This window comes from Epinephelus fuscoguttatus, linkage group LG18 (genome assembly GCF_011397635.1).
Source record: "Epinephelus fuscoguttatus linkage group LG18, E.fuscoguttatus.final_Chr_v1".
Taxonomy (NCBI): domain Eukaryota; kingdom Metazoa; phylum Chordata; class Actinopteri; order Perciformes; family Serranidae; genus Epinephelus; species Epinephelus fuscoguttatus.
In genome coordinates, this window is record NC_064769.1 from 12466790 (window position 1) to 12488461 (window position 21672).

The 21672-nt window shown below is 40.6% G+C and overlaps 1 protein-coding gene across 11 annotated transcripts in view; it reads left to right on the forward strand.

Annotated features, from left to right (window-relative positions):
- The first annotated feature begins 18397 nt into the window (after nucleotides 1–18397).
- The window catches only part of rapgef1b (Rap guanine nucleotide exchange factor (GEF) 1b), a 55900-nt gene continuing 52625 nt past the window's right edge, over nucleotides 18398–21672 (forward strand). For all 11 annotated transcript variants that reach the window (XM_049604948.1, XM_049604956.1, XM_049604957.1 and 8 more), the window contains exon 1: nucleotides 18398–18693. In XM_049604948.1, coding sequence (XP_049460905.1) covers nucleotides 18666–18693 — 28 coding nt within the window. In that variant the 5' untranslated portion in view covers nucleotides 18398–18665. The remainder of the gene's footprint in view (nucleotides 18694–21672) is intronic.

Below are 21672 nucleotides of genomic sequence, written 5' to 3' on the forward strand. Positions count from 1 at the left end.
ATTTGGCACTAATATCCACTTGGACTTCACAATGTACTGATTAGAATTTAGTGATCGAGAGTCAAAGGCCAAGGTCACACTGATCTCACAAAACCTGTTTTTGGACATCTTAGCCAATTATGACAAAATTTCACACAAATGTGTAATAGGATAACATGATGATGTGCTGACATTATATATCCAAAAGGTCAAAGGTTAGCTTCACTGTGACATCATAATGTTCTGCAAAAATACTTTTCTGGGCATTACACTGATACTGATCGGTGACATTAGGAGAAGCATGCCAAGGGCGCTAAATCTAAAGGTCCAGCACTGATTTTCCAAGACTATCAAATAAAATAATTTTGTATGGCATTTTAAATGCAATGAACTGTTTGTAAACTTGAATACTGTTTTGCTTTTAATTGTTTGTGTTGTACTGTCTGTACCGTTACTTTATTGTCTTTAAATAATTTCCTGCCAAGGGACCACAGATGCAAATTAGCTATATAACTAACGCTGGATCAACAGTTGTGTGTAGCATTTGCTCCTGGTAGATAAACTAATACGCTAAGATAAACATAATGTAACATAAGAAAAGATTTTTATTCATCCCAAAGGAAATGTTGCCAGTTGCCTGTTTCTTAGTTAGGAGGTTTTTTGGTGCTGCTATACTGTATTATGTTGTACAAAAAGGTGTTCCTGTTATTAAGCCCACCTTACTGACATAAATGGTATGGACAAAATAATAGAAACACCAGTCAGTGCGGTATAGAATTCAACAGCAACACAAATTGCAGATAGATAGATAGATAGATAGAACACTAACATTACCAATAACCATGCATTTAATCCACATCAGCTTGATTCTTTGCGCACACGCAATAGATCTGTAATGGTGATTTGTCTTATCTGTTGTCCAGGCCCTTCAACCACTCTCAGGGTGCGTGTTAGAGGAGAAGAGTGTTTGTCAATAAATTACTTTTCTTTGTCTTCCATCACCACCAACGTTGCACGCAGTTAGACCTGCTTTCGTGCAGAACATCAGGGAATTGCCTTGCACGATCTTTAGCAGTAACTTTTGTTGGCAAATGTGAGACATGCCTGTCGCACATGTCTGCATCTTCACAACCAGAAACAAGGAAGTGAGTTTAGTGACGTGCAGGGGATGCACATTTGTGTTTCCTAGGATAGAGAAGGCATGACCCGCCCTACTCTGTCTTACTCTGCTTTACATTGGCTTACCCTGACATAACACTAACCGGAAATAATCTTACCAGTCTTACCTCCTAAGAGGGAGAATAGGACAGGTCATGCATATGCTATCCTAGGAAACGCAAATTTGCATTGCGGGCAGCTGTGATTAGTGAAACTGTAGGGAAACTAGGATGATTGGTCAAATTTGTGAAAAAGTTAAGGTGACTGGACAAAATTGCAGGGTTGCACAAAATTCACAGGGATTGATTGAAGTTGTGTTAACCGTTGTGATGAAAACATTGCAACATCCTAGAGGACTGGTTTAATGCATACTGTGTAGCTGTGCTTTCCAACTGCATTTTCACCCGGAGTAGCTTTGTAGATGCTAAATCTCTCGGCCTCAGACTATATGCTCAGGTGGGAACTTGATCAGGGGAGGATGCAGGACAAACAATACAGTTCCTGTCTCAACCTTGTTCCCTGCTTTTATGGTCTGCAGACAAACACACCTGCAAGATTACATTAGTTTAAACATGCATGTTCATTCACTGACATACAATGACTGACCTCAGACAGCCCAGAGCAGGTGATGAGCCGGTGATCCGTCTGTTCGCATTCATCGTTGTTTAACGATGACATTGCACAGCCAAGTCAAACAACAGTGAAGACAGGTGAGCTGTGGATCTCATTCTATTGGTGCCACTCTGTTCTCCCTCAGTGCACGGACTGGCCAACACATGCAGTATTTATAACCTTTAAAACCTTTCTAGTCCTTGGGCTTATAGTGTCCATAACACACACGACAGGAGTAGCAGACAAGTGTGAGAAAATACACAAAGAAGAAATCTAAAGGGAGCTAGTGTATGATGGATGAGCCGTAAGGGACATTGTGTGACAGACAGCATCACACTGTAGTGACCTCTCTACACATATGATACATTATACATGATGCACCTGCACTCCACATGCATATAAAGCCTTTTCACTCATGCATGTCCCCTCATTTGTGTCATAAACATACCAGAAGAGCGCAGTGACCCGTTCCCTGGAGCAAGCATTTTTGCTCTCACAAGCTGTCCAAACATTTCTGCCTTTGAAGACCTGTCTCAGTCTTTTCTACCTTCGCGTGGTACCTGGCTTCTTTTAAAAGCAACACTCTAACCACTGATTTATACTTCAGAGAGACTGAGACTGAGTGGGAGAGAGCAGGTAGAGGAAAAAAGAGTGAGTGTGTCTCGTTTCAGTGTGCTCTTGTGTGTGCAACAGCCCGCTTGTGCGCTCTGCTGCAGGAGAGCGGGATGTTTCATTGCAGAATTTGTTTTTTTGCCAATTAAACAGACACTAATATTCATCACAGGGCCTGAGCTGAGGGGCTGCGAGGTTCCAGGTAAGGTATCTTCGCAGGGCGCAGAGCAAACTAGGTTACTCCGTCTACATAAAAAAGTTGATTGCAGCACATCAGAGCTAAAGCAGCCCGAACACCCCAATAGCTGTCGTTGGAGCTCAACAGATGTAGCTTCCTTCGCTAAATCAGCTCCTGGAAAGTTGTCAACACAGCTCTGCCAGAACTGCTGCTTCTCTTCTTCCTGCCTGTTATAGTTGCCTTTTTTCTCTTCACTTCGGTGTTTAGTGTTTGCTGACTGACTGTGGGGGAGATAATGAGGAGGGTGTTCTTTCTTTTTGTCCCCACATTCATGTCCTCTTTTTGCACTGCCTCGCACCTTTATACTTCATAGAGGAACTATACAGTATGTTTGTGTAGCGCATGGGTGTTTGTGTGGGTGTGTGGGGTAGGGGTGTGTAATAAACATGTAAGAGTCTTTTGATGCACCCTAGTATCATGATAGCATTCACAATTTTGCATGAAGAGATTCTTTTTCATCTGCTTTTAAGGACCCCATTGAGACTGTTTATTTCAAGAGGTTTATCCATGAAATTTGAATTTAAAAGATGCACTAATCTTAACGCTGTGTTTGAAGTTTAAATACTCTCTTAAAGCAATATTAATAGATTTTTTTGGTGGCAGCAGAACCAGCTGTAAACACAGCATATCATATCACTTTTTAAAGCTGATTCGGCTAACACGTTAGCAAACCGTTGCTTGTTTTCGAATTCATCAGAGGCGGAGTAACATTATTTAGGCCTATTTGAAGTCATGTTTCTGTCCACTCCAATATATGTAAGGTCAGTATTCAGCATGGCCTCCACTGCCTCCTAAGTTAAATATATCCCTATGCTTCACTTTGTTCACAAGCTGCTAACTTTCTCTGTCTGCCATTTGGTGCTGGGCAGGTAGCATACAGTGGGTTTATCAGTGCTTTTTCACTGAAAACTCCTGCTTGTTTCTAAATGACAGCCATAAGAGTGAAGCAAAATTTTAAAAAGTTGCATGCTATAACCAAAACAATGTGTTTAAAGACTCTAAAAAAGCTAAATAGGGTTGCAGGAAACTACAGAGTTAGTGAATCTCTGTGGGTTTATCAATACAAGCAACACCTTTCACATTAAACATACCGGTAGTCAATTTACTAACTGTTAATATAAAAATATTGATTAATGCAGCTTTAAGTAGATAAGGTAAAGTAAGATAGAACTTTATTCATTCTGAAGTGAAAAATTGTGCCCAAGATGCTCAATAAACACAATAAAATAAATACATACATCATGTGAATATACCATGCAGCACAAACATAATATACACATGAATGACACAAATACATTTAAAGTTTTAAAATATTGATGGTAATAGTATAAATCATGGTGCAACACATGGATAGAATTGGTGAATACTGGTGCAATCAGAGTAAATCAAGCACAGAAATATGAAGTAGCTATTCACAGAAAATGAAAACACTGCTTTTTTGAGACATTAGGTTCTTCCTTTGGAATGATGTTGTAAACATTGTGGTGTTATGTTAAAACTCAGCTTTCCTGATAATGAAATATCTGGATGTCAACATGTCCTTAAAGCTACAGTTGTTAACATTTAAAATAATGAATTTTTGTCATATTTGCTGGCTTTTAATGACAGGACAGTTATAAATGTGAAGGGGGAAAGAGAGGGGATGACATGCAACAAGGGGCCACAGGCCAGAGCCAAGCCCACGGCTGTTGTGGCAAGGACATTGCTTTTGTACAGTACATGGGGCGTCTGATCTACCCACTGAGCTACTAGGCACCCGTCTTTACCTCCTCCTAGTGCTTACTTAAATCAAGATTCTGTTACCGCATTATCTATTTTTGGGCTCAAGTGTTTTCAGAAACTTTAGTGTACTGTTTAGCTGTAGTAGTTAGAAGTTTGTGGCCTGGCCGCCATGATGAAAACAAAAGTAAGCATTGTCCGCAGAGCAAACCTCATTTTACAGCTAAACAATTCACCAAAATATGTTTCTGAAAACATTTGAGCCCAGAAACGCAACGCAGTAACAAAATCTTGATTTAAATTTGATCAGCCCTGCCTTGTTTGACAGTTTGACAGTAGTTCACGGCTTTAATTAGCTGTTTTCCTTCAGACGCAGTAGATTATAGCAAATGCCATTAAAAGTACTACAAGGAGAAGGAGGAGGAACATAATTTTCTTTTACACACTGTGCTCTGTCTCATGTACTACTGTGTGGATATAGTGACAGGTTTAGCAAATATGACAAACATTTATTTTTATAAAAGGTACCAACTGTAGCTTTATTTGGTGTACATAAAAATAGGCATACTAATTATATAGTTAAAGTCAGATTGACAAGGGGGAGCTAGATTTTAAAGGAAGTGAAAAGGTGATTTAACCTTTGGGAATCAATGACAGCGTGACACTTTTACCTCACAGCTACAAGGTTTGATCCACAGTGCATTCTGTTTGTTCTCCCTCTGTACATTTGGGTTTCTCCTAGATACCCTGGCTTCCTCCCACAGCCCACAGACATACAATCAGGTGGATTAGAGATTCTAAATTTCCCACAGGAACAAATGCGAGTGTGTGTGTGTTTATCTGTCAATCTGTGTTAGCTTTGTGATAGACCGGCAACATGTCCAGGGCTTTCCTTGCCTTCTGCAGAGTGTGTGCTGGTTTAGGATCCACCCCTTCTCCATTATTATTAGCCTGGAAAGAGATACATGAGAGAAGACAGAACTTTTTTTCCTGTTGAACAAAATTTGTGTCAAAGTAATTTGGTGAAATGTTAATGTCTATGATTGTTTCACTGCAAGCAATAGGTGCATGCACGTGTGTGTGTTTGCATGTGTGTGTAGGTAAGTAGGGCAGTTCTACATTAATAATGACCTGTCACAATGTATTTTTTTGAGGCAGTGCGAGCGATTAGACCTGACTTAAACTGTGTCCCACTTCCACACTGTATACTAATACAATTTTCACATTGTACTAAACTTCATATTGTACCATTCTGGCAGTTAATGCTCAGGAAATTCATGCACTTTGCTGTTTTGTACTGACAATGATACAAAACCCATGCCAACAAGCATCAATCAAACACTGATATTGGAATGTTGCTGCCAATTACAATTTTGGAAACTTAACAAAGAGAAAGCAAAATGTTTTCCCAAACATTTAATACTTCTTTAATATTCATGGAGCCGTCTCACCACCATCCAGAATTTATGTTTTTCCAGCTGTGAGCAGATACTCAATAATAAAGCAAATTTAGCATGCATATTGACATCTTTGAGAATAATTTTGTCACTTATCCAGCGCCAATGCACCTCATACTAAAATCCAGGTTAGATATAATATGCAGTATGGAATTGGGACGCAGCTCTGCTCTCAGCATGCGACAGGCTGGGCTACATGTGAAAAAAACCCTGCAAAGAACAAATCCTGCTTTCATTTTCTATTGTTACACCTCATGTATTTATGAATGAGCACACTCTCTGGACCATCACACTGTACATATACACAGAGAAATCCAAGCTGCTATGTATGTCAAAGAAGTATAAATGTGACTTTCAGTGCATAAATGCTTTAGGGGAGACTGGGTCTGGTTGTAACAGTGGAATGATTAGAACAGCTCACTTTCACCAAGAAGGGATGACTTATGAGTCATGTAATATTTACTGTCACTTTAGAAAAAGTGTAATAACAATCCCCAGTGACAGCTATACACATTTTATCTACATCCTTGTTATACCCCCATGTCGGCAGTAGCCGTGGCTGGAGGCATTATATTTTTGGGTTGTGCGTCCATCCCATTCTCGTGAACGCAACATTTCAAGTACACCTTGAGGACATTCCTCGAATTTGGCTCAAATGTCCACTAGGACTCAACAATGAATTGATTGCATTTTGGTAGACAAAGGTCAAGGTCACTGTGACCTTGTGTCTGTCTCTTTCTCATAAGTGTGGTATCTCAAGTAAGTCTTAACAGAATTTCCTCAAATTTGGCACAAACTTCCACTTGGACTCAAGAATGAACTGATTAAATTTTGGTGGTCACTGTGACCTTACAAAACATGTTTTTAGCTGTAAGAAGCCACAAGATTTCATAGCTAATAATGTAGTTTCATACAAATGTCCAGTAGGGTAAAATGAAGTGATGACTCTGCTCTGCCTTTAATAATTTTTTTCTTGAGTCTGTATGTGAACTTGGGAAAAAATTTTCACCAAGGGAACTGGATATTGTTTCATTGGACACAACAGATCAGGTTTTTGAACTGATAGAAACAAATGTGTCACAAGTACAAAAAATCATCAGCTCCTTAAAAACATCCAAAAGTAGAGATGCTTTTCATCTTGACACCAAGTTTGTTAAGTCACACAAAGATATCTTAGCTTGTCCTATTACTCATTTAATTAATTTGTCTTTTAAATTGAGCCTTTTTCCTGAGGCCTGGAAATGTGCCATTGTCACGCCTGTTTTTAAATCTGGAGACCGCCTTGATGCCAGTAACTACAGACCTATAAGCATACTGCCAGTACTCTCAAAAGTTGCTGAGAAGGTTGTCATTAAACAACTGACTACATTTCTTAACACTAGCAATTTTGGTCTACATCGTATGCAATTTGGTTTTAGAGCCAATCATTCCACTGAGACTGCTACCTTGTATTTAATAGAGCAAATTAAATCAAGGCTCGACAAAGGAGGAGTAGTCGGTGCTGTATTCTTAGATCTGCGTAAAGCATTCGATACAGTCAATCACAGTGTTTTAATATCAAAACTTACTAAATTTAATTTCTCTCCTAGAGTGCTGGCCTGGATGTCCTCATATTTATCAAACAGGAGGCAATGTGTTAGTGTGTGTGATGCACAGTCCAACTACATGAAGTGCACTATGGGCGTTCCACAAGGATCAGTTTTAGGTCCTCTATTATTTAGTCTTTATATTAACGATCTTGCTGAAGAGTGTGCTGATGTCGACCTACAGATGTACGCAGATGACACTGTTGTATATGTACATGCTAAAACAGCTGACTTAGCAGCTGTCCAGTTAACAACTGCGCTGGAAAGGATCACTCTTTGGTTTGATCAATCATGTCTGAGTTTAAATGTAGATAAGACAAAATGTGTGTTTTTTTCTAAAACCATGGTACAACCTCCTAATGTTGGTATTCTAATTAAAGGCAAACAAATTGACATAGTTACTGATTTTAAATATCTTGGCGTGATTCTGGATTCAAATTTGAACTTTAAGAAACATGTTAAAAAAAATGGTTAAATCCATAAAATACAATCTAGTAAATTTCAGACATATCAGAAACTGTCTTTCTCTGGATGGAGCCAAGACATTTATGCATGCCATGATTCTGTCTCGTATGTCTTACTGTATCACCTGCTGGGGGCAGGCTGGTGATTCCACTCTAAGACCTCTCGAGTCCTTATACAAACAAACTTTAAAAACTCTAGACAAAAAGCCAATGCGTCACCATCACTGCAGGATACTGGAGAAATATAACTTATTGAGCTTTGAGAATTTTAGGTTATTTTCCAATTTGTGTGTAGTTTATAATATTTTAAATGGTTTGGCCCCCCCTCCACTATGTGATTTTGTGCATACTCGCCCGTTAAATTCTATCAGATCCTCCAGAATATCCTCCATACGAGATTGTACCATACCATTTCGCCGTTCTGTAACTGGACAATCGGCTTTTTCTATAAAGGCCACTAATCAGTGGAACACCCTGCCTGATGTTGTGAGGAGCTGCAGTTCTGTCAGCACTTTCAAAATCACCCTAAAAAATCTGTTAAAAGCTGCTCAGCTCTGTAATCACTGACTTGGTCTTTAGAACTTGGTTTTTGGAGTGTGTGTGTGTGTGTGTGTGTGTGTGTGTGTGTGTGTGTGTGTGTGTGTATGTGTGTCTGTGCGCGAGTAGCCTGTTATTTTTCTGTCTATCCTTGTATGCTGTTTTTATCTGTCTTGCTATTGTACTGTATTTTTTACTGTGACCTGCCAAGGGACTACAGATGCGAATTAGCTTGAAGCTATAATCTGGTACGGTGCATCAAATGGTGACATTTATGTTTGAGCTGTACATTGTCCATTTTAAATAAATAAAATTTAAAAAAAAAAAAAAAAAAAAAAATTATATCCAAGGCCAACTTCACTGTGACATCATAATGTTCTGCTAAAACACTTTCTGGACATTACCCAATGTCATATCTCAGAAACAGAAGAGGTAACATTTGGACAGATACTGAATTGGTGGCACTAATTTGGGGTGTCCACCTTGAAACTGTGCTGATTGTATAGATCTTCTGTGCTGCTGGTTTGAAGATGTGTGTGAAGCATCCATGTTTTAGATGCATGGCTTCATCAATGTTTTAAGCATTGTCTACTGTCATGGCTACATATGAGTCTGGACAGACATGTAAACTGCAACTTGACTGGTTGGTGGAGCCATACAAACGCAAGGCCGTGGCTCTAGTTTTAGTTTCAGTTGCCAGGAGAGTTGGTGAAAAAAAACTTAGAGGTTGCACACATACTAAAGTTTGCATCAGATGAGGTGAGGCAAGAGAAGACACTAAGGTCTGTCCCAAGCTGCAATGTCCTGGGCTGAAAAATGAAGCCAACACTGAAGTGCCACAAACTGCAATTCTTTGAATGGCACCTTGAAGCTGGCTCTAGTAGCCAGTCATCCCCATAGGCACCCATGTTAAACATGTTTACAACCTGGTGCACAGAGAAAAAAAAAACAGTTTTGATGTCTATGGCTAATTTTCCCCTTCATGATAACTACAGAAGGTGCATTTTTATATAACTCACCAGTTTACATTTTAATAATTAAGGATTGGCCACACTGAGCGACATGCTGTTTGCCGATAGTGTCCCCAGCTTCTCAGTCAGATCCACCCCTCACTTCTCTGCAATTCCACCCTCTCACCCACATGTGGTCACTTCTTATGAGTCCCAAAAAACAAGATGTTGGCAGCCAAACTGCCAAACTTGAGGCTTCATGGGAGTCCACAAACCAGTGAGTGATGTTTTACACTCTGTGGTATGTCCCCAAAGAATACTGTACCTGCCATGTGACACTGATCAGATGATGCAAGAATTAAAAAAAAAATCTACAGAGAAAGAGGATCAACAAATCTGCCCTGCATGGGCAATCACATCAGTCAAAAAGTCTTCAGTGTGCAGCAAGAGGATGTTTTGACTGGTTACTTGATTGAAGCAGCAGACGTGTATTTTGGACCCACTCCATGTGAGGTAAGCATCAAAAGGTACAGGTGAGGGAGTTAGACTTCAGTGGGAATTGGTTATTAGTGTCTGTCTTAGTTTTCTGCTATGTCTTTTTTTCATTGTGTTATTTTTGATTTGTCACTCTTAACTATTGCAACAGGGTTGTGTTACAGTTTGCTCTGGTACTGGGGTAAGTTGTCAGATTGGAAGTCCTTGCATTTGATGCCAATTAATTAATTATGTGATACTGTTAGAGAAGTTGGAAGCATTGCTTTTTGTAGCAGATAAATAAGGGTACTTTGTGCCAAAATCTGAGAGCTTTAATACCGAAATTCAACAAGTTACAGGTGCTGAGACAAAAAGTGTTATAACCATACCCTGTGTGGTCTATCAAAAGTTTCTATCACTTTATGATGACTCTTTGATGAATCTGTGATCATTAGTTACGGGTTAAATAATGTGTGGGCTTCACTCACCTCTTTTACTTTAACCACAAACTTTCTCATCTTATTCCCATCCAAGTCTCTGTTAGGCAGCTTTAGCTTTGCACAATCCTAATTCAATTACTCACAGCCTTAATCACTGATCCTGTTAAATGGCCCTTGTGTGGATTGTATGTTGGATAGTCAGGCAGCTGAGCCATGCTGCAGGACTTGTCAGGCCAGCAGTACAGTAACCCCCTCACCCAGGAGCTGGCATGAACTTAAGCGTGACACCCACGGACCAGACTGTCTCGCTCTGCACCTAGTTCATAATAACATGCTCCTGTCAAAACTGGGCTGGACTAGTGTGAATAGACAGTGACGCATTCTGGTCAGCTGCCATATCCACTGATAACACCTACCAGTACAACTGACCAGTATTACACACTGAGATGAGTTGTGTGAAGAGGCAGTCACCCAGAGGGCAGATTTTACAGAGTGGGATTTAAAACACACAAAAAAATGAGTGCGTGATAAAAATTTGAATGTTACTGAAACTAAATCCGAACCATGAAGCACAGACAGGTAAGGAAGGATAAACACAAGAGTGATATGAGACCAGATGTGTGCAAGAGAAAAAAATATTTAGTGTCACTGAAGCCTCAAACTCACATTAAATGCTTCAGACCTGCTGAGCAGCATAAAGGAGATGATGCACATTGACATTTAGTCGCCGAAAGTGGAGAGTGGAAAGTGGAAAGAAAGCTGAGGCTTACTGCTAAGATGATAATCTAAAGAAGTGTAATTGTGCTCTGTGTCACTACATCACAAGGTTGGCCTATACACTCCCGTGCTCTTTGTGCTTTTACATCCAGAGCCGTGAGCTCACCTCTCTGGCTGAGGGCGCCTGCACACCCCAGGGACTCTGGCAGCTAATGGAGGTGGAGGTGCGAGATGGGGAGTGGTCAGGTCTCACTGTGCACCCCTATGGCCATTCTCATTTCATGCTCTTTGGCCCTCTTTAGCCAGGCCTTGGAGTTAAATGTCAATCAGGAGTGCTGGAAGGACTGGCACAGTGGAGTGGAGGGTCCCGCCACGAAGAGCGGCTGACCCTGCCGTTTGAAAACGCCATGAGAGATAGAGAGGAGGGAGAAGGCAATAGAGAGAGAGGGAGAGTTTTGGGAGTGAGACCTTCACTGTCATGTTGATAGGACGGAGCGTTCTTGAAAGGCAAGCAGCTGTGCTTTCCAAAAGCCAGGGCCGCCGCCCTGTAGCGCTCCAAAGAGCAGCGCAACAATGCCTGTCTCAGCACATAAATAATTCCTACTGTATGTGTTAGAGTGTGTATGCATCCACAAATGTGTGTAGTTACAGTATGTGTGTGCCCTGTCCTACATAAGACCCACTGTATACCTTTGAAACTGTGGGAAAACCTGTGATTGGTTTATATGATGAGATTTGTGTTAATACACACTTTTCATTTCATGTGTATACTGGGAAGAGCGTGCAGCTCTGTTTGTTTTTCCAGTTCCTGTCAACGACCTCCTTGTCTAATTTCCCCGACCTTGTCAACATGTGTCTCCATGTGTTTGTTTGCAGCAGTGACAGAGTGCTCTATTCTCATGCAGTATTGAGTAGGTTATGACCTAGACATCTTGTCCTCTTCGTCCGACGCCTCTCCATCTTCTATCTCCACCGACTTGTGTCTGACCACCTTATTGATACCTCTGGCCGTTCCATCTTAATTCCACCATGAAAAGCTCACTTGAAAAATCACTCTATTGTATGTTTACAAAGGGGCCAAAGACAGAGGACCCCGATTGTTGTGGAGGTACTTTTCCCTCCTTCTCCGATAAACGTATTCAGTCGTTTAAGCCTCACTGATCCCCTCCCTTTTTCCCCAACTCTCAGATGTGAGACAGACGGAGGGGCCTGACCGCTGGCCAAGGTTAACAGAGCCTTAAACTGTGTTTGAGCTCTGCATCACACGCCCACCACCGCAGAGATCAAACACTGTTCTTCTCCCAGCTCCCACAACTGACAACTCTCGCCTAACAAAACTGTCTCGCTTCTCCTTTCTTTGCCCTGTCTGCCGTGAACCGTATCCAGCCTGCAGCGGACCTGATCAGACTCTAAGCCCAGTGTGAAACTTCCCAGTATAAACCAGTATGAACCTTCCCACATGAATCAAACATTTCAATCCTGAATATTTGAACGTGGTGATTGATTAATGCTTGCTTTGGTAATCCGTTTCAATTTAGAAAAGTTAGGCAGCAGTGAGATGGTGTTATAAAGTGAAAACGTACTAATCATATAATGTACTTCATGTGTTTGGTCCTTGTACGCCTTGTCATAGTCTAATCTAAATTCCTGCTATCAGCTCAGCTTTATTGTTTCAGTGAGTCTCATCAAGAAAACAGCAATTTCATCCTTGTAATGCCAGATTTGGTTACACTGAGCTAATCCTTCTCAAATTACATTTCATCAGCACTCCCTCCACCTGCCTATACATTGCTACAAAGTAACCACTACAGGGTGCATAAAGCTCCAGGATACAAAAACGATCAGCAGTTCATGAGCACCACTTTGTGGCGCAAAGTATAATGGCAGTGTTTGGTTTGTACTGTGCTTTGTATAGATATAAGTTAGCTGCAAAGAGCTACAAAGCCCTGACAGTGATACCTTTGTGACCTTAATGACAACAGTAAAATTGACATGGAAATTGATGGATGTCAATCGTCCTTCACAGACATCTGCTAGTACAAAACTGCTAGTCCTAGGTATGAAGAGAATCTGCACACACTTACACACATTTGAGTGCTGACATGTTTGGGGAAAAATCATTGTGTTTGCTTAAGTTCTACAGTTTATAAAAAATATAGCATTTAAATCACAACAGTAGCTATATCATCTATATTTTTGATATTTAATTTTATCATTTTACGAAGCATTATGGTTTTTCAAAATAGATAACCGCTACACTAACACTTTAGTTCATATCAGTTATGTTAATTGGGAACCACGCCATCCAGTAATTAGTGATTTATCAGGCTATTTATAGGCCCAAAGTAGCCCTATTTCTGCACCCTGGGTCCACCCGCACAGTGGCATATTTACTGCTGCTGCAAGATGCTGCAGAGTGTGCCCTTAGGACAGAATGCATCTTCCAGGGTGATGAGGACAAGTCTCCCATGGTCAGCCTCTCTCATCTGTGTTTTGTGATTATTGGGGGACCTCAGGTTTGAGATCAAACAATTTTATAAAACTTCATCAGTTGTGTTCTTTGAAGGAGTAATAACATCGCATGCATCATTTGTGTGTGTCTATGTGTTATTTTTTTTTCCATTACTGACGCTACTACTGTAAATATAACAGCTCATTTGGCTGCACTTCCTGCAGAAGTACCTTGAATTCATAACTATTGTGTTTTTACGTTTGGAGTCCGGTGCTCCACCCTCTTTAGACTTCTGTTTGGGCAGTCTTGACTTTATTCTCTCAACTTTTTTGTCAGTTTCTTTGTGCAAACGGCCAATGCTAGTTAGCAGAGGTGTGGACTCGAGTTGTACAACTTGATGATGATGACTTTAGACTGGACTTGATAAAATCAAAAAAGACTTGCGACTCATCTTGGACTTTAACATCAATGACTCGTGACCTTGCCTGGACTTGAGCCTTTTGATACCCGATACCTTCACCCAGGCTCAACGATTATAAAGTATATTACTTCAAAAGTGTGCCATAAATCATTTGATTTTTTTAACTCAATGTTACTGAGAGCCAGTTGGGGAAAAAACTGATCCGAAATTTCTTGGTGGTCTACAAAAAACAAATTGCAGTATTCAAAATATGCAGGTTGAAAATTACAGATAGAGACGCAACATCTCTCAACAAAATTTTTTTTAACAAATAAAAACAATTTTACAATTAAAATTCATGATTTTTGTAAATTTAATATATTACTCTGTTCTTAAGATGGCATTAGATTTGGTGAAGAGTGCATTATAACTTGTTTGGGACTTGAAACTCAGTGTTTAGAACTTGCGATTTACTTGTGACTTGCAAATCAATGACTTGGTCCCAGCTCTGCTAATTAGGATCAACTGCCACAGGCTTTAAATTTACGAGCACAAGTTCATCATTCTAAGAGGTGCAAACAATTCTGCAGTTTAAGAACATGTCATGAACCTGACTTAGACTTTTCTTTTGACCTTTCTCAATAACAAATTTAAGAAGGAGTCTATTAACATATTAGTAAATGAGGCCCAGTGTCTTTATTGACAGAGAGGTTCACACTGCTTTTTGAAGCCAATATTTTAAAACCAAATTGTGTAAATGACCTTTTGAGTTCGTCACCTGCTGGGCTGATTCAAGTTGCAGCACTGATAAACTGAACGTAGCCTGTCAAGCAAAGCTAAAACAGTGCGGCTGTGATTGTGCTGGAGGCCTATCCTGTCCTGACAAGTCTGCCACTGCTTAAGAGTTCATTGTCTTCCCTGTGTGACTTTACCATAGCCTCAAGGAAGGTATTCCACTCCTTCCCCTCCACCATTCACGCCCACACATTCTCACTAGTGCACACACACACATACAGAAAGCACATCGCACTTGTTATATGGGTGTGGTTTCTGCTGTGCAAGCAACAGCACAAGGGAGCAGGCATAATGACAGCCAGTGTAAATATGAACCCTTGACTCCCGAGGCCTCGGCTTGATAACTGATTAAATAGGGCTGATGATGAGGTAAGCTGCACGAAGCTTGAAAGAAGCCTCTAACATTATGCGATGAACTCCTTATTTTGGTGTTTTAGTACATGCCTCTGCTTTCATGAGTGCATTGCAAGCGTACAGGCTGACCCAGATCACTCAGAGAATGTAGATCATTTCAGTCAGATCAATTATTCATAAAAAGATGACAGGGCATGCTTGCTTCGTCTTGATATGCCAGAGACATACCGGTAATCCAAATGGTTGCTCCTTAATGGCCCAGGATAATGTGCAGCACTAAATAGGCAAAAGCCATAGTCAGCAGTTTACTGAAATCAGGGTTAAATCAGAAGTCATCCTCCCCCCACCCTCTGCTTCACTCATTTAAGCTGTCCTGTAAGAACAAGTTGAAGTCAGGGAATGGGAGGAAAACAAAGAATAGCTGCAGCCAAGGTTTCATTATGCCCAATAGGGGGCTCTGTGCTTCCATTTAAGCTGCATATGACCTAAGTCAAGCACAACTTCAAATGTAACCACTTTATTTCCCAAGATTATTTTTCATTATAATATCGATATTTGCAACTAAACTTTTCAATCACTGTTTATAAGGTATCCATAAGTTACAAAATGTGAAGGCTTCACACCCCATTGTACAGTTCAGTCTGTGACAAATTGTACAATTTTTATTATTTACAATTGAAATTATTTATTGCAGACCTTTTTGAGTGGATTTGTCAAAGAGACAGTTCATTGCCAAATAAGAAAACATATTTTTCCTCTTACCTGTAGTGCTATTAATCAACAGAGGCGTGGACTTAAATTGCATGACTTGGACATGAGTCAGATTTGAGTCACAGATTATATGACTTAAGACTTGACTTGACAAAATCGACAAAACTGGACTTGGAGTTTAACACCAATAACTTGTAACTTCTCTTTGACTTGAGCTTTTTGACATGCAAATATTTGAGAACTTCAACCAAGCCAAAAAATTACAAATTTAAATTTAACATATTATAGTTGTTCTACTGCTGATTGTTTCTATTGTTAAAATGGCATTACATTTGGTGAAGAGTGCATTATGACTTGTTTAGGACTCAGACTCAAAGTTAAGGATTTGGGACTTGCCTATCTTGACTTGGGACTTGATGACAAAGACTTTAGACTTGTGACTTCCTAAACAATGACTTGGTCCAACCTGTGATTATAAATCTAGATTATTTTGGTGTGAGTTGCCAAATGTTGGTGAAATCAGCCATAGAGATGTCAGCCTGCTCTCCCGTGTAATGGAACTAGATGGCATTCAGCTTGTGGTGCTCAAACGCCAAAATAATACATTTGAAAAACTCAACAGCAATGTCTCTTTCCAGAAATCATGACCTGGTTACTCAGGATAATCCACGGACCTTGTTGTAAGCAGTTTGATGTCGGAACTATTTTCTGTCTACCGAAATACACCCACTAACTGTATCACTGTGCAGAGGGAAGCATGCAGATAACTCTAACACACCAAAACAATCTAAACTGATAAATAGCACTACATGTAAGAGGGAAAATATGTAATTTTGATTTTGGGTTGAACTGTCTCTTTAGGACTGGGTGAAGAAAAATGACTATTATATACACTGAGTTCTGTTTTTAATCATAGCAGTTTGAGCTGATGCTCCAGTTAACATGGCCAGTGATGATGCATAAAAACACACCAGGGTTTCCTGCAGGGTTTTATAGCAGAAAAGGGCCATCTCACCTGAAACAAAGCACACCTCCGCTAACATCATTAAAATTATTACACTTTTATGAAAAAACCCCAACCCATTAATGTTTATGAGGAAAAAACATATATTTAAGTTTGTCTGTTGTTCAGGCATCCACTCACTAAACTGATCACTTACCACCTCGGCTAAACAATATCCTGAGGGAAACCCTGCACATAATGAAAATTAAAATAGTACACAAAATGATAAGCCTCCATGTTAAGGAAATGGCTGAAAGTCTCATGCTGTCTTATCAGTGTAAGCACTGAATCAGGAAACACCCTAACCTGACCTAGCAGAGGAACACATGAGCACACAATAGAACAGCCTTGATGCTAACCTGTGGAAGGCATTGGAGAGCTATGACGGAAAAGAAAAACTGTATGGACCACAACAATATTCTTATAAAGAAGATGGAGTAGAGGACTAACACTCCCAGGAGGAAGCTGCACAGTGTGCCAAGGCATTTTTCTGGGGAAGAGTCTAACTTCTAATGTGCAGAGCAAGAGGAATATTGACACCGATAATACCTTCAGTAGAATGATTAAAGATACAGTTTGATAACAAGCAAAAATATTGTCCAGGTTGTCTCATTTAGATCAAAATCAGTTTTTTTTTGTTCAAGAAAGAAAAAAGGCGTGCATAAAAAAAGTTTCAGTCACATATTCCACAATTGTGAATAACAGATATCAGCTACCCTGCGAATTACGACAAACGTCAGTGACTAAAGCTTTAAAACCAGACCACGCTGATAAAATGGTAGGAATATGCTATTTTGTTAAAGTCTGCCATATATTAATGTAATCAATGTAAATGAGGCTCTTAAGCCATTACAGAATAACCTAGAAAATGTGATCTGTTGAGTTTACTGTGAAGTGAATCGTTGATATTTACATGCAAATTTCTAATCACTGAATGTACCATTTCAAAACAACACTGCTGATCATCCTTTTAATCTGTATTTTTAGGGTCAGTTGTCGCTTTTGGCCAGTGATGGTTGGTTTAGTTTTTGAACTTCTTTTTCTAGCCAACAGGCTTTGTCATTTCATTAGCCCCGTGCTGCTGAGATCAGTGATGAGGTCAGGAATGACTGTGTGATGGCATGGACTACAGCTTTTAACTGGGTCATATAACACCCATTCAAGCTGTCCAGCAGTGGTTTCTTCTCTTCCATCTGTGTAATTTGATTTTGCCTAGCAGTGCCTTTTTTGCTCAAGTGGATGAATTTAATTGTGTTTTTTGCAGGCGGGAACTGCATTCTGCACAACTTCTCAATTTTGATGTTTTGGGAACTCCATGTTATTGTATGCATGCAAAACACAGCGGATGTAGTTTGTGAGTCCATGCAGAATCTATGATATTTTTGAATCACTTTTTTAACACATGCCTTTTCCTCGGTAATTTATTCAGTTTTCTTTTTGTATTATTTTAACTGCACTTCTGAAATGTTCCAACCCTGATTCTACCATGTAAAGTATTTTGTAACTTTGTTTTGAAGAGTGCTGCATGTTCATTATTGTTATTATTATGTGCAATGCTTGCCATCTCTATGTTATTATTCCATGGTGCCCACAAATGCACCGCACTTAATATCTAACCCTGGAAACAAATGTGAGCTCCAACTCTTTGAATTGAAATTGAAACACGCCCATCCTCTTGTTGACAGATTGACATGACTAATTCCTCCCGCAGGGGGGCGCTGCTCTACTGGATGAGGCGCTCTCTGCCCGAGTCTAGGTTCAAGACATTACCGAGTGTGTGTGTTGTGTGTATCCAGTGAAAATTACCCGGAGACGGACTGAGACAGTTTTTGACCGTACCAATGTGTGTGGCCTATAAATATATAACGTTAAACCCGGCGGAATCATCTCATGGACACAACGGCGTATCGAAAATGAGGGAATAATCGGAGGAGACACACGGCGAGGCTCGTCTGTAGCTAACGTTTTGTTGAACTGCGAGTGGGATCACAGCTGCTGGCTACGAAAATGTCGGGAAAAATAGAGAGCAAGCAAGGTAAGTGCTGCCCGGCTGGACTCAAGCACACTGCTCCACCTCACCGGATAACGGTATTCCTCACACAGGGCACGGATGAATCAAATGTGGGGTCTATGGACGTTAAACGGCGCTCCAGATACCGCTGGACGGATATGTGGAGTGTAAATGGTGGTTTAATTGGGCCTTATGGATTGTTCTTTTCTTGGCTATCCAGTTAAAATAAAGCGTCACCGTATCAGCTAACGTTAGCTATTAGCTACTGAGCAAACGGCTTTTCTGTAACGTTAACGTTACCATTTCAGCCTCATACTGGTTAGTAGTAACTAGCTGCTTTAGTGACCAGTGAATGATTTACGTTGGTACTATCCCAGCAATTTAGCGAGAGAGATGTCGTGGGCTAGCTAGCATAGAAAATACCATTTAAATGTGCTATTCTACTTCACCGGCATTTCACCATTGACTCTCTCAGCTCAGCGGTCGTAAATATACCCTGCTTTGATTGTTTGGGAGCATCTCCAACATTCAGGAACAAATCGCAGCTTTTTATCCGTGAAGGAACATTTTAACACAATTAAATACTCGAGCGTTATGTGTTTAAAATTATTCTCCTGCTCCATAGTTTGCTTCATAGTAAGCTAACATTTAAGATGGGTTTGTAACGGGGGCTAGCAACAGCTAAGGGTTAGCTTTTCACGAGCTAACGCTAGCTACGTTGTTACCTAGTACACTGGAGTTGAAATGCGTTCACGCCCAAGACTGTCGTGTGTATTTGTGTTGTGTTGGTTTCCACATTGTGTGCACGTGGCATTTTTTCCTTCTGCTTTGACCCCTTGTTGTGTATGTCTGCCAGCGCCGTTCATTTTGTATGCAGCTTTAAGGACAAATAAAGCAGTGCAAAGCGCACTCAGTATGAGGGGAAACAGGGTGGTCTCGGGTATGCTTTGGAAAGGAAACTTTATACCCACCAGCTACACTTGCATCCCACTCCACCAGCTGTCTCCCTGCTTCGCTCCATATAACAGTCCTGTCCGGTGATGCCTGCAGTAAATGGACACACACACCAGCACAGTCACACAGTTCCCAGTAACAGGGGAGGGAGTGTCATCCACCACTAGCTCAGTCATTCTTCATAGGCGTAAAAGTTTCCGATTCCTTTCGTGTCTTGCAGACAGATGACTACATATGGTCACAGCTAAATGAAAACTCTGAGGCAGTGTAGTTTCTGCAGAGTGTGGTTCAATGACAAGTTAAAAAAAAATAAAGGCTAAGGATAATAGAGCCCAATCCATCACTTCTCCCATGGATCTGTGTCCCCAGACTTCTGGTCACATGTGTCCATCGATCCCAAATATGTACCCAGAGGACACACTATGCTGGATGAAATGGAAACAGGGGGCAAGGCTGGGGACTCATGGTGGCACTGAAAAATTGTGCAGCAGGCATAGTGTCAGCGTCAGCTTGTTAAGCCTTTTCCTCAGAGAGAGACTGTGTGTGTGTGTGTGTGTGTGTGTGTGTGTAAGGATTGGAGTAAAAAGATGGTGTTAAAAGGAGACACTTGTCTATGTGAGCTTAGGCTGCGGAGACTCCACAGAAAAGGGACCAGTTTTAGACCTCGACAGAAGGAGATTAATTCACTGGTGCCTCGAGGAGCAAATTAAAACAGAAAAGATTTGGATGAAGTGAAGTAAAGTTCCCGTCTGTAAGTAGGGATTCCTGCACATGGATATAGTCATCACAGGTTAAGGTTTAAATGGTGATATAATGCAGATGGTTACCAGGACACAGACCAAGCAGAACTATCAATGCACACATGGACACCGAGCTCCAGCAGGAGACTTAAGGCCAGCATTTCTTCCAAAGCTGCATCAACATACTCTCTTATCACCATGGATACTGTATCCTGCTGTCACTGACTTGTCCTCTCTTGGGGGTTAAACACTGACACACTGTTACCTGTTTGGAGCCTTCTCTCCCATTTGTGTGGAGCTTAGCTAGGCTGTCATCACCTGGAGAATCACGTGGCTGGGTCTTCTGTCTGTTTTGAGCACTAAACCCCACTCTGTGTATACGCACCATCATGACTTCATCACTCAGGCAGCTCAAACTGTGATCCATAAACAGAGCAACAGCAGCAGACAGCTAAAGTCATCTCAAATGCTTTCCTTGGAGAAAAGGAACTGGGTGGAGAAAACTGAGGATGTGGGAGTGTGGGTTTTTATTTGGATGTTCACACTGTGTACTGTGTTGGATTTGTTAAATGGACTCAGAAAAGTGGACAGTAGTTTAATTGGATTGTTGGTACTCAAAAATGATGTTTTAAACCCACCTTTAGACATGTGCATGTGATGTGTTAATAAGTGATCTAGTCTGTTACGTCCATGTCAGCTAACTGTTAACTTACAGAGGTCTCTTCAATTTTTTATCCACAATGGGGAAATTTCATTTTTCTCACTGGTGCAAAACCCCAGCTAATGATGAGTGATTCAAAATAGACTGGGTGTGCCTTTATTGTGTATGAAATAAAAATACTTTCTGCTCATTACCTCTGAATTACCAGGCTTCAACAATAATAATTGCCCAATTGCCCGGGGCAAGTAAAACACCATGTCAGGCCAGTAAATCTAGCAGCTCACTTGCCAGGTTAGGCAAGTGTTTAAACAAAAATGAAATGCATTGTTTTTTCTAGAGCTCATGATGGAAGTAGCTAAAGAGTGAGCCATCTCGCTTCCTCGTCAGCTTTGTTCAGAGTTGCACATGCGCAATACTGCTTGGGCACTCACTCACGAGAAATTTGTGGCAGGCAAAGGCAAAGTTTATGAGCTGAAGTGCAAGCGAGCATTTTGGTTATGTTGGCAACAAAAATTTATTTGGGTGGCGTTAGAGGATGTGGGTGAATCTCCAACAATGTATTGTGCAGTTCGCTGTAAGTTTGAGAGCAAGGTGGATAATACAGAATCATGACAATTAACTTTTACCATTGATGTATTGAGATAATCA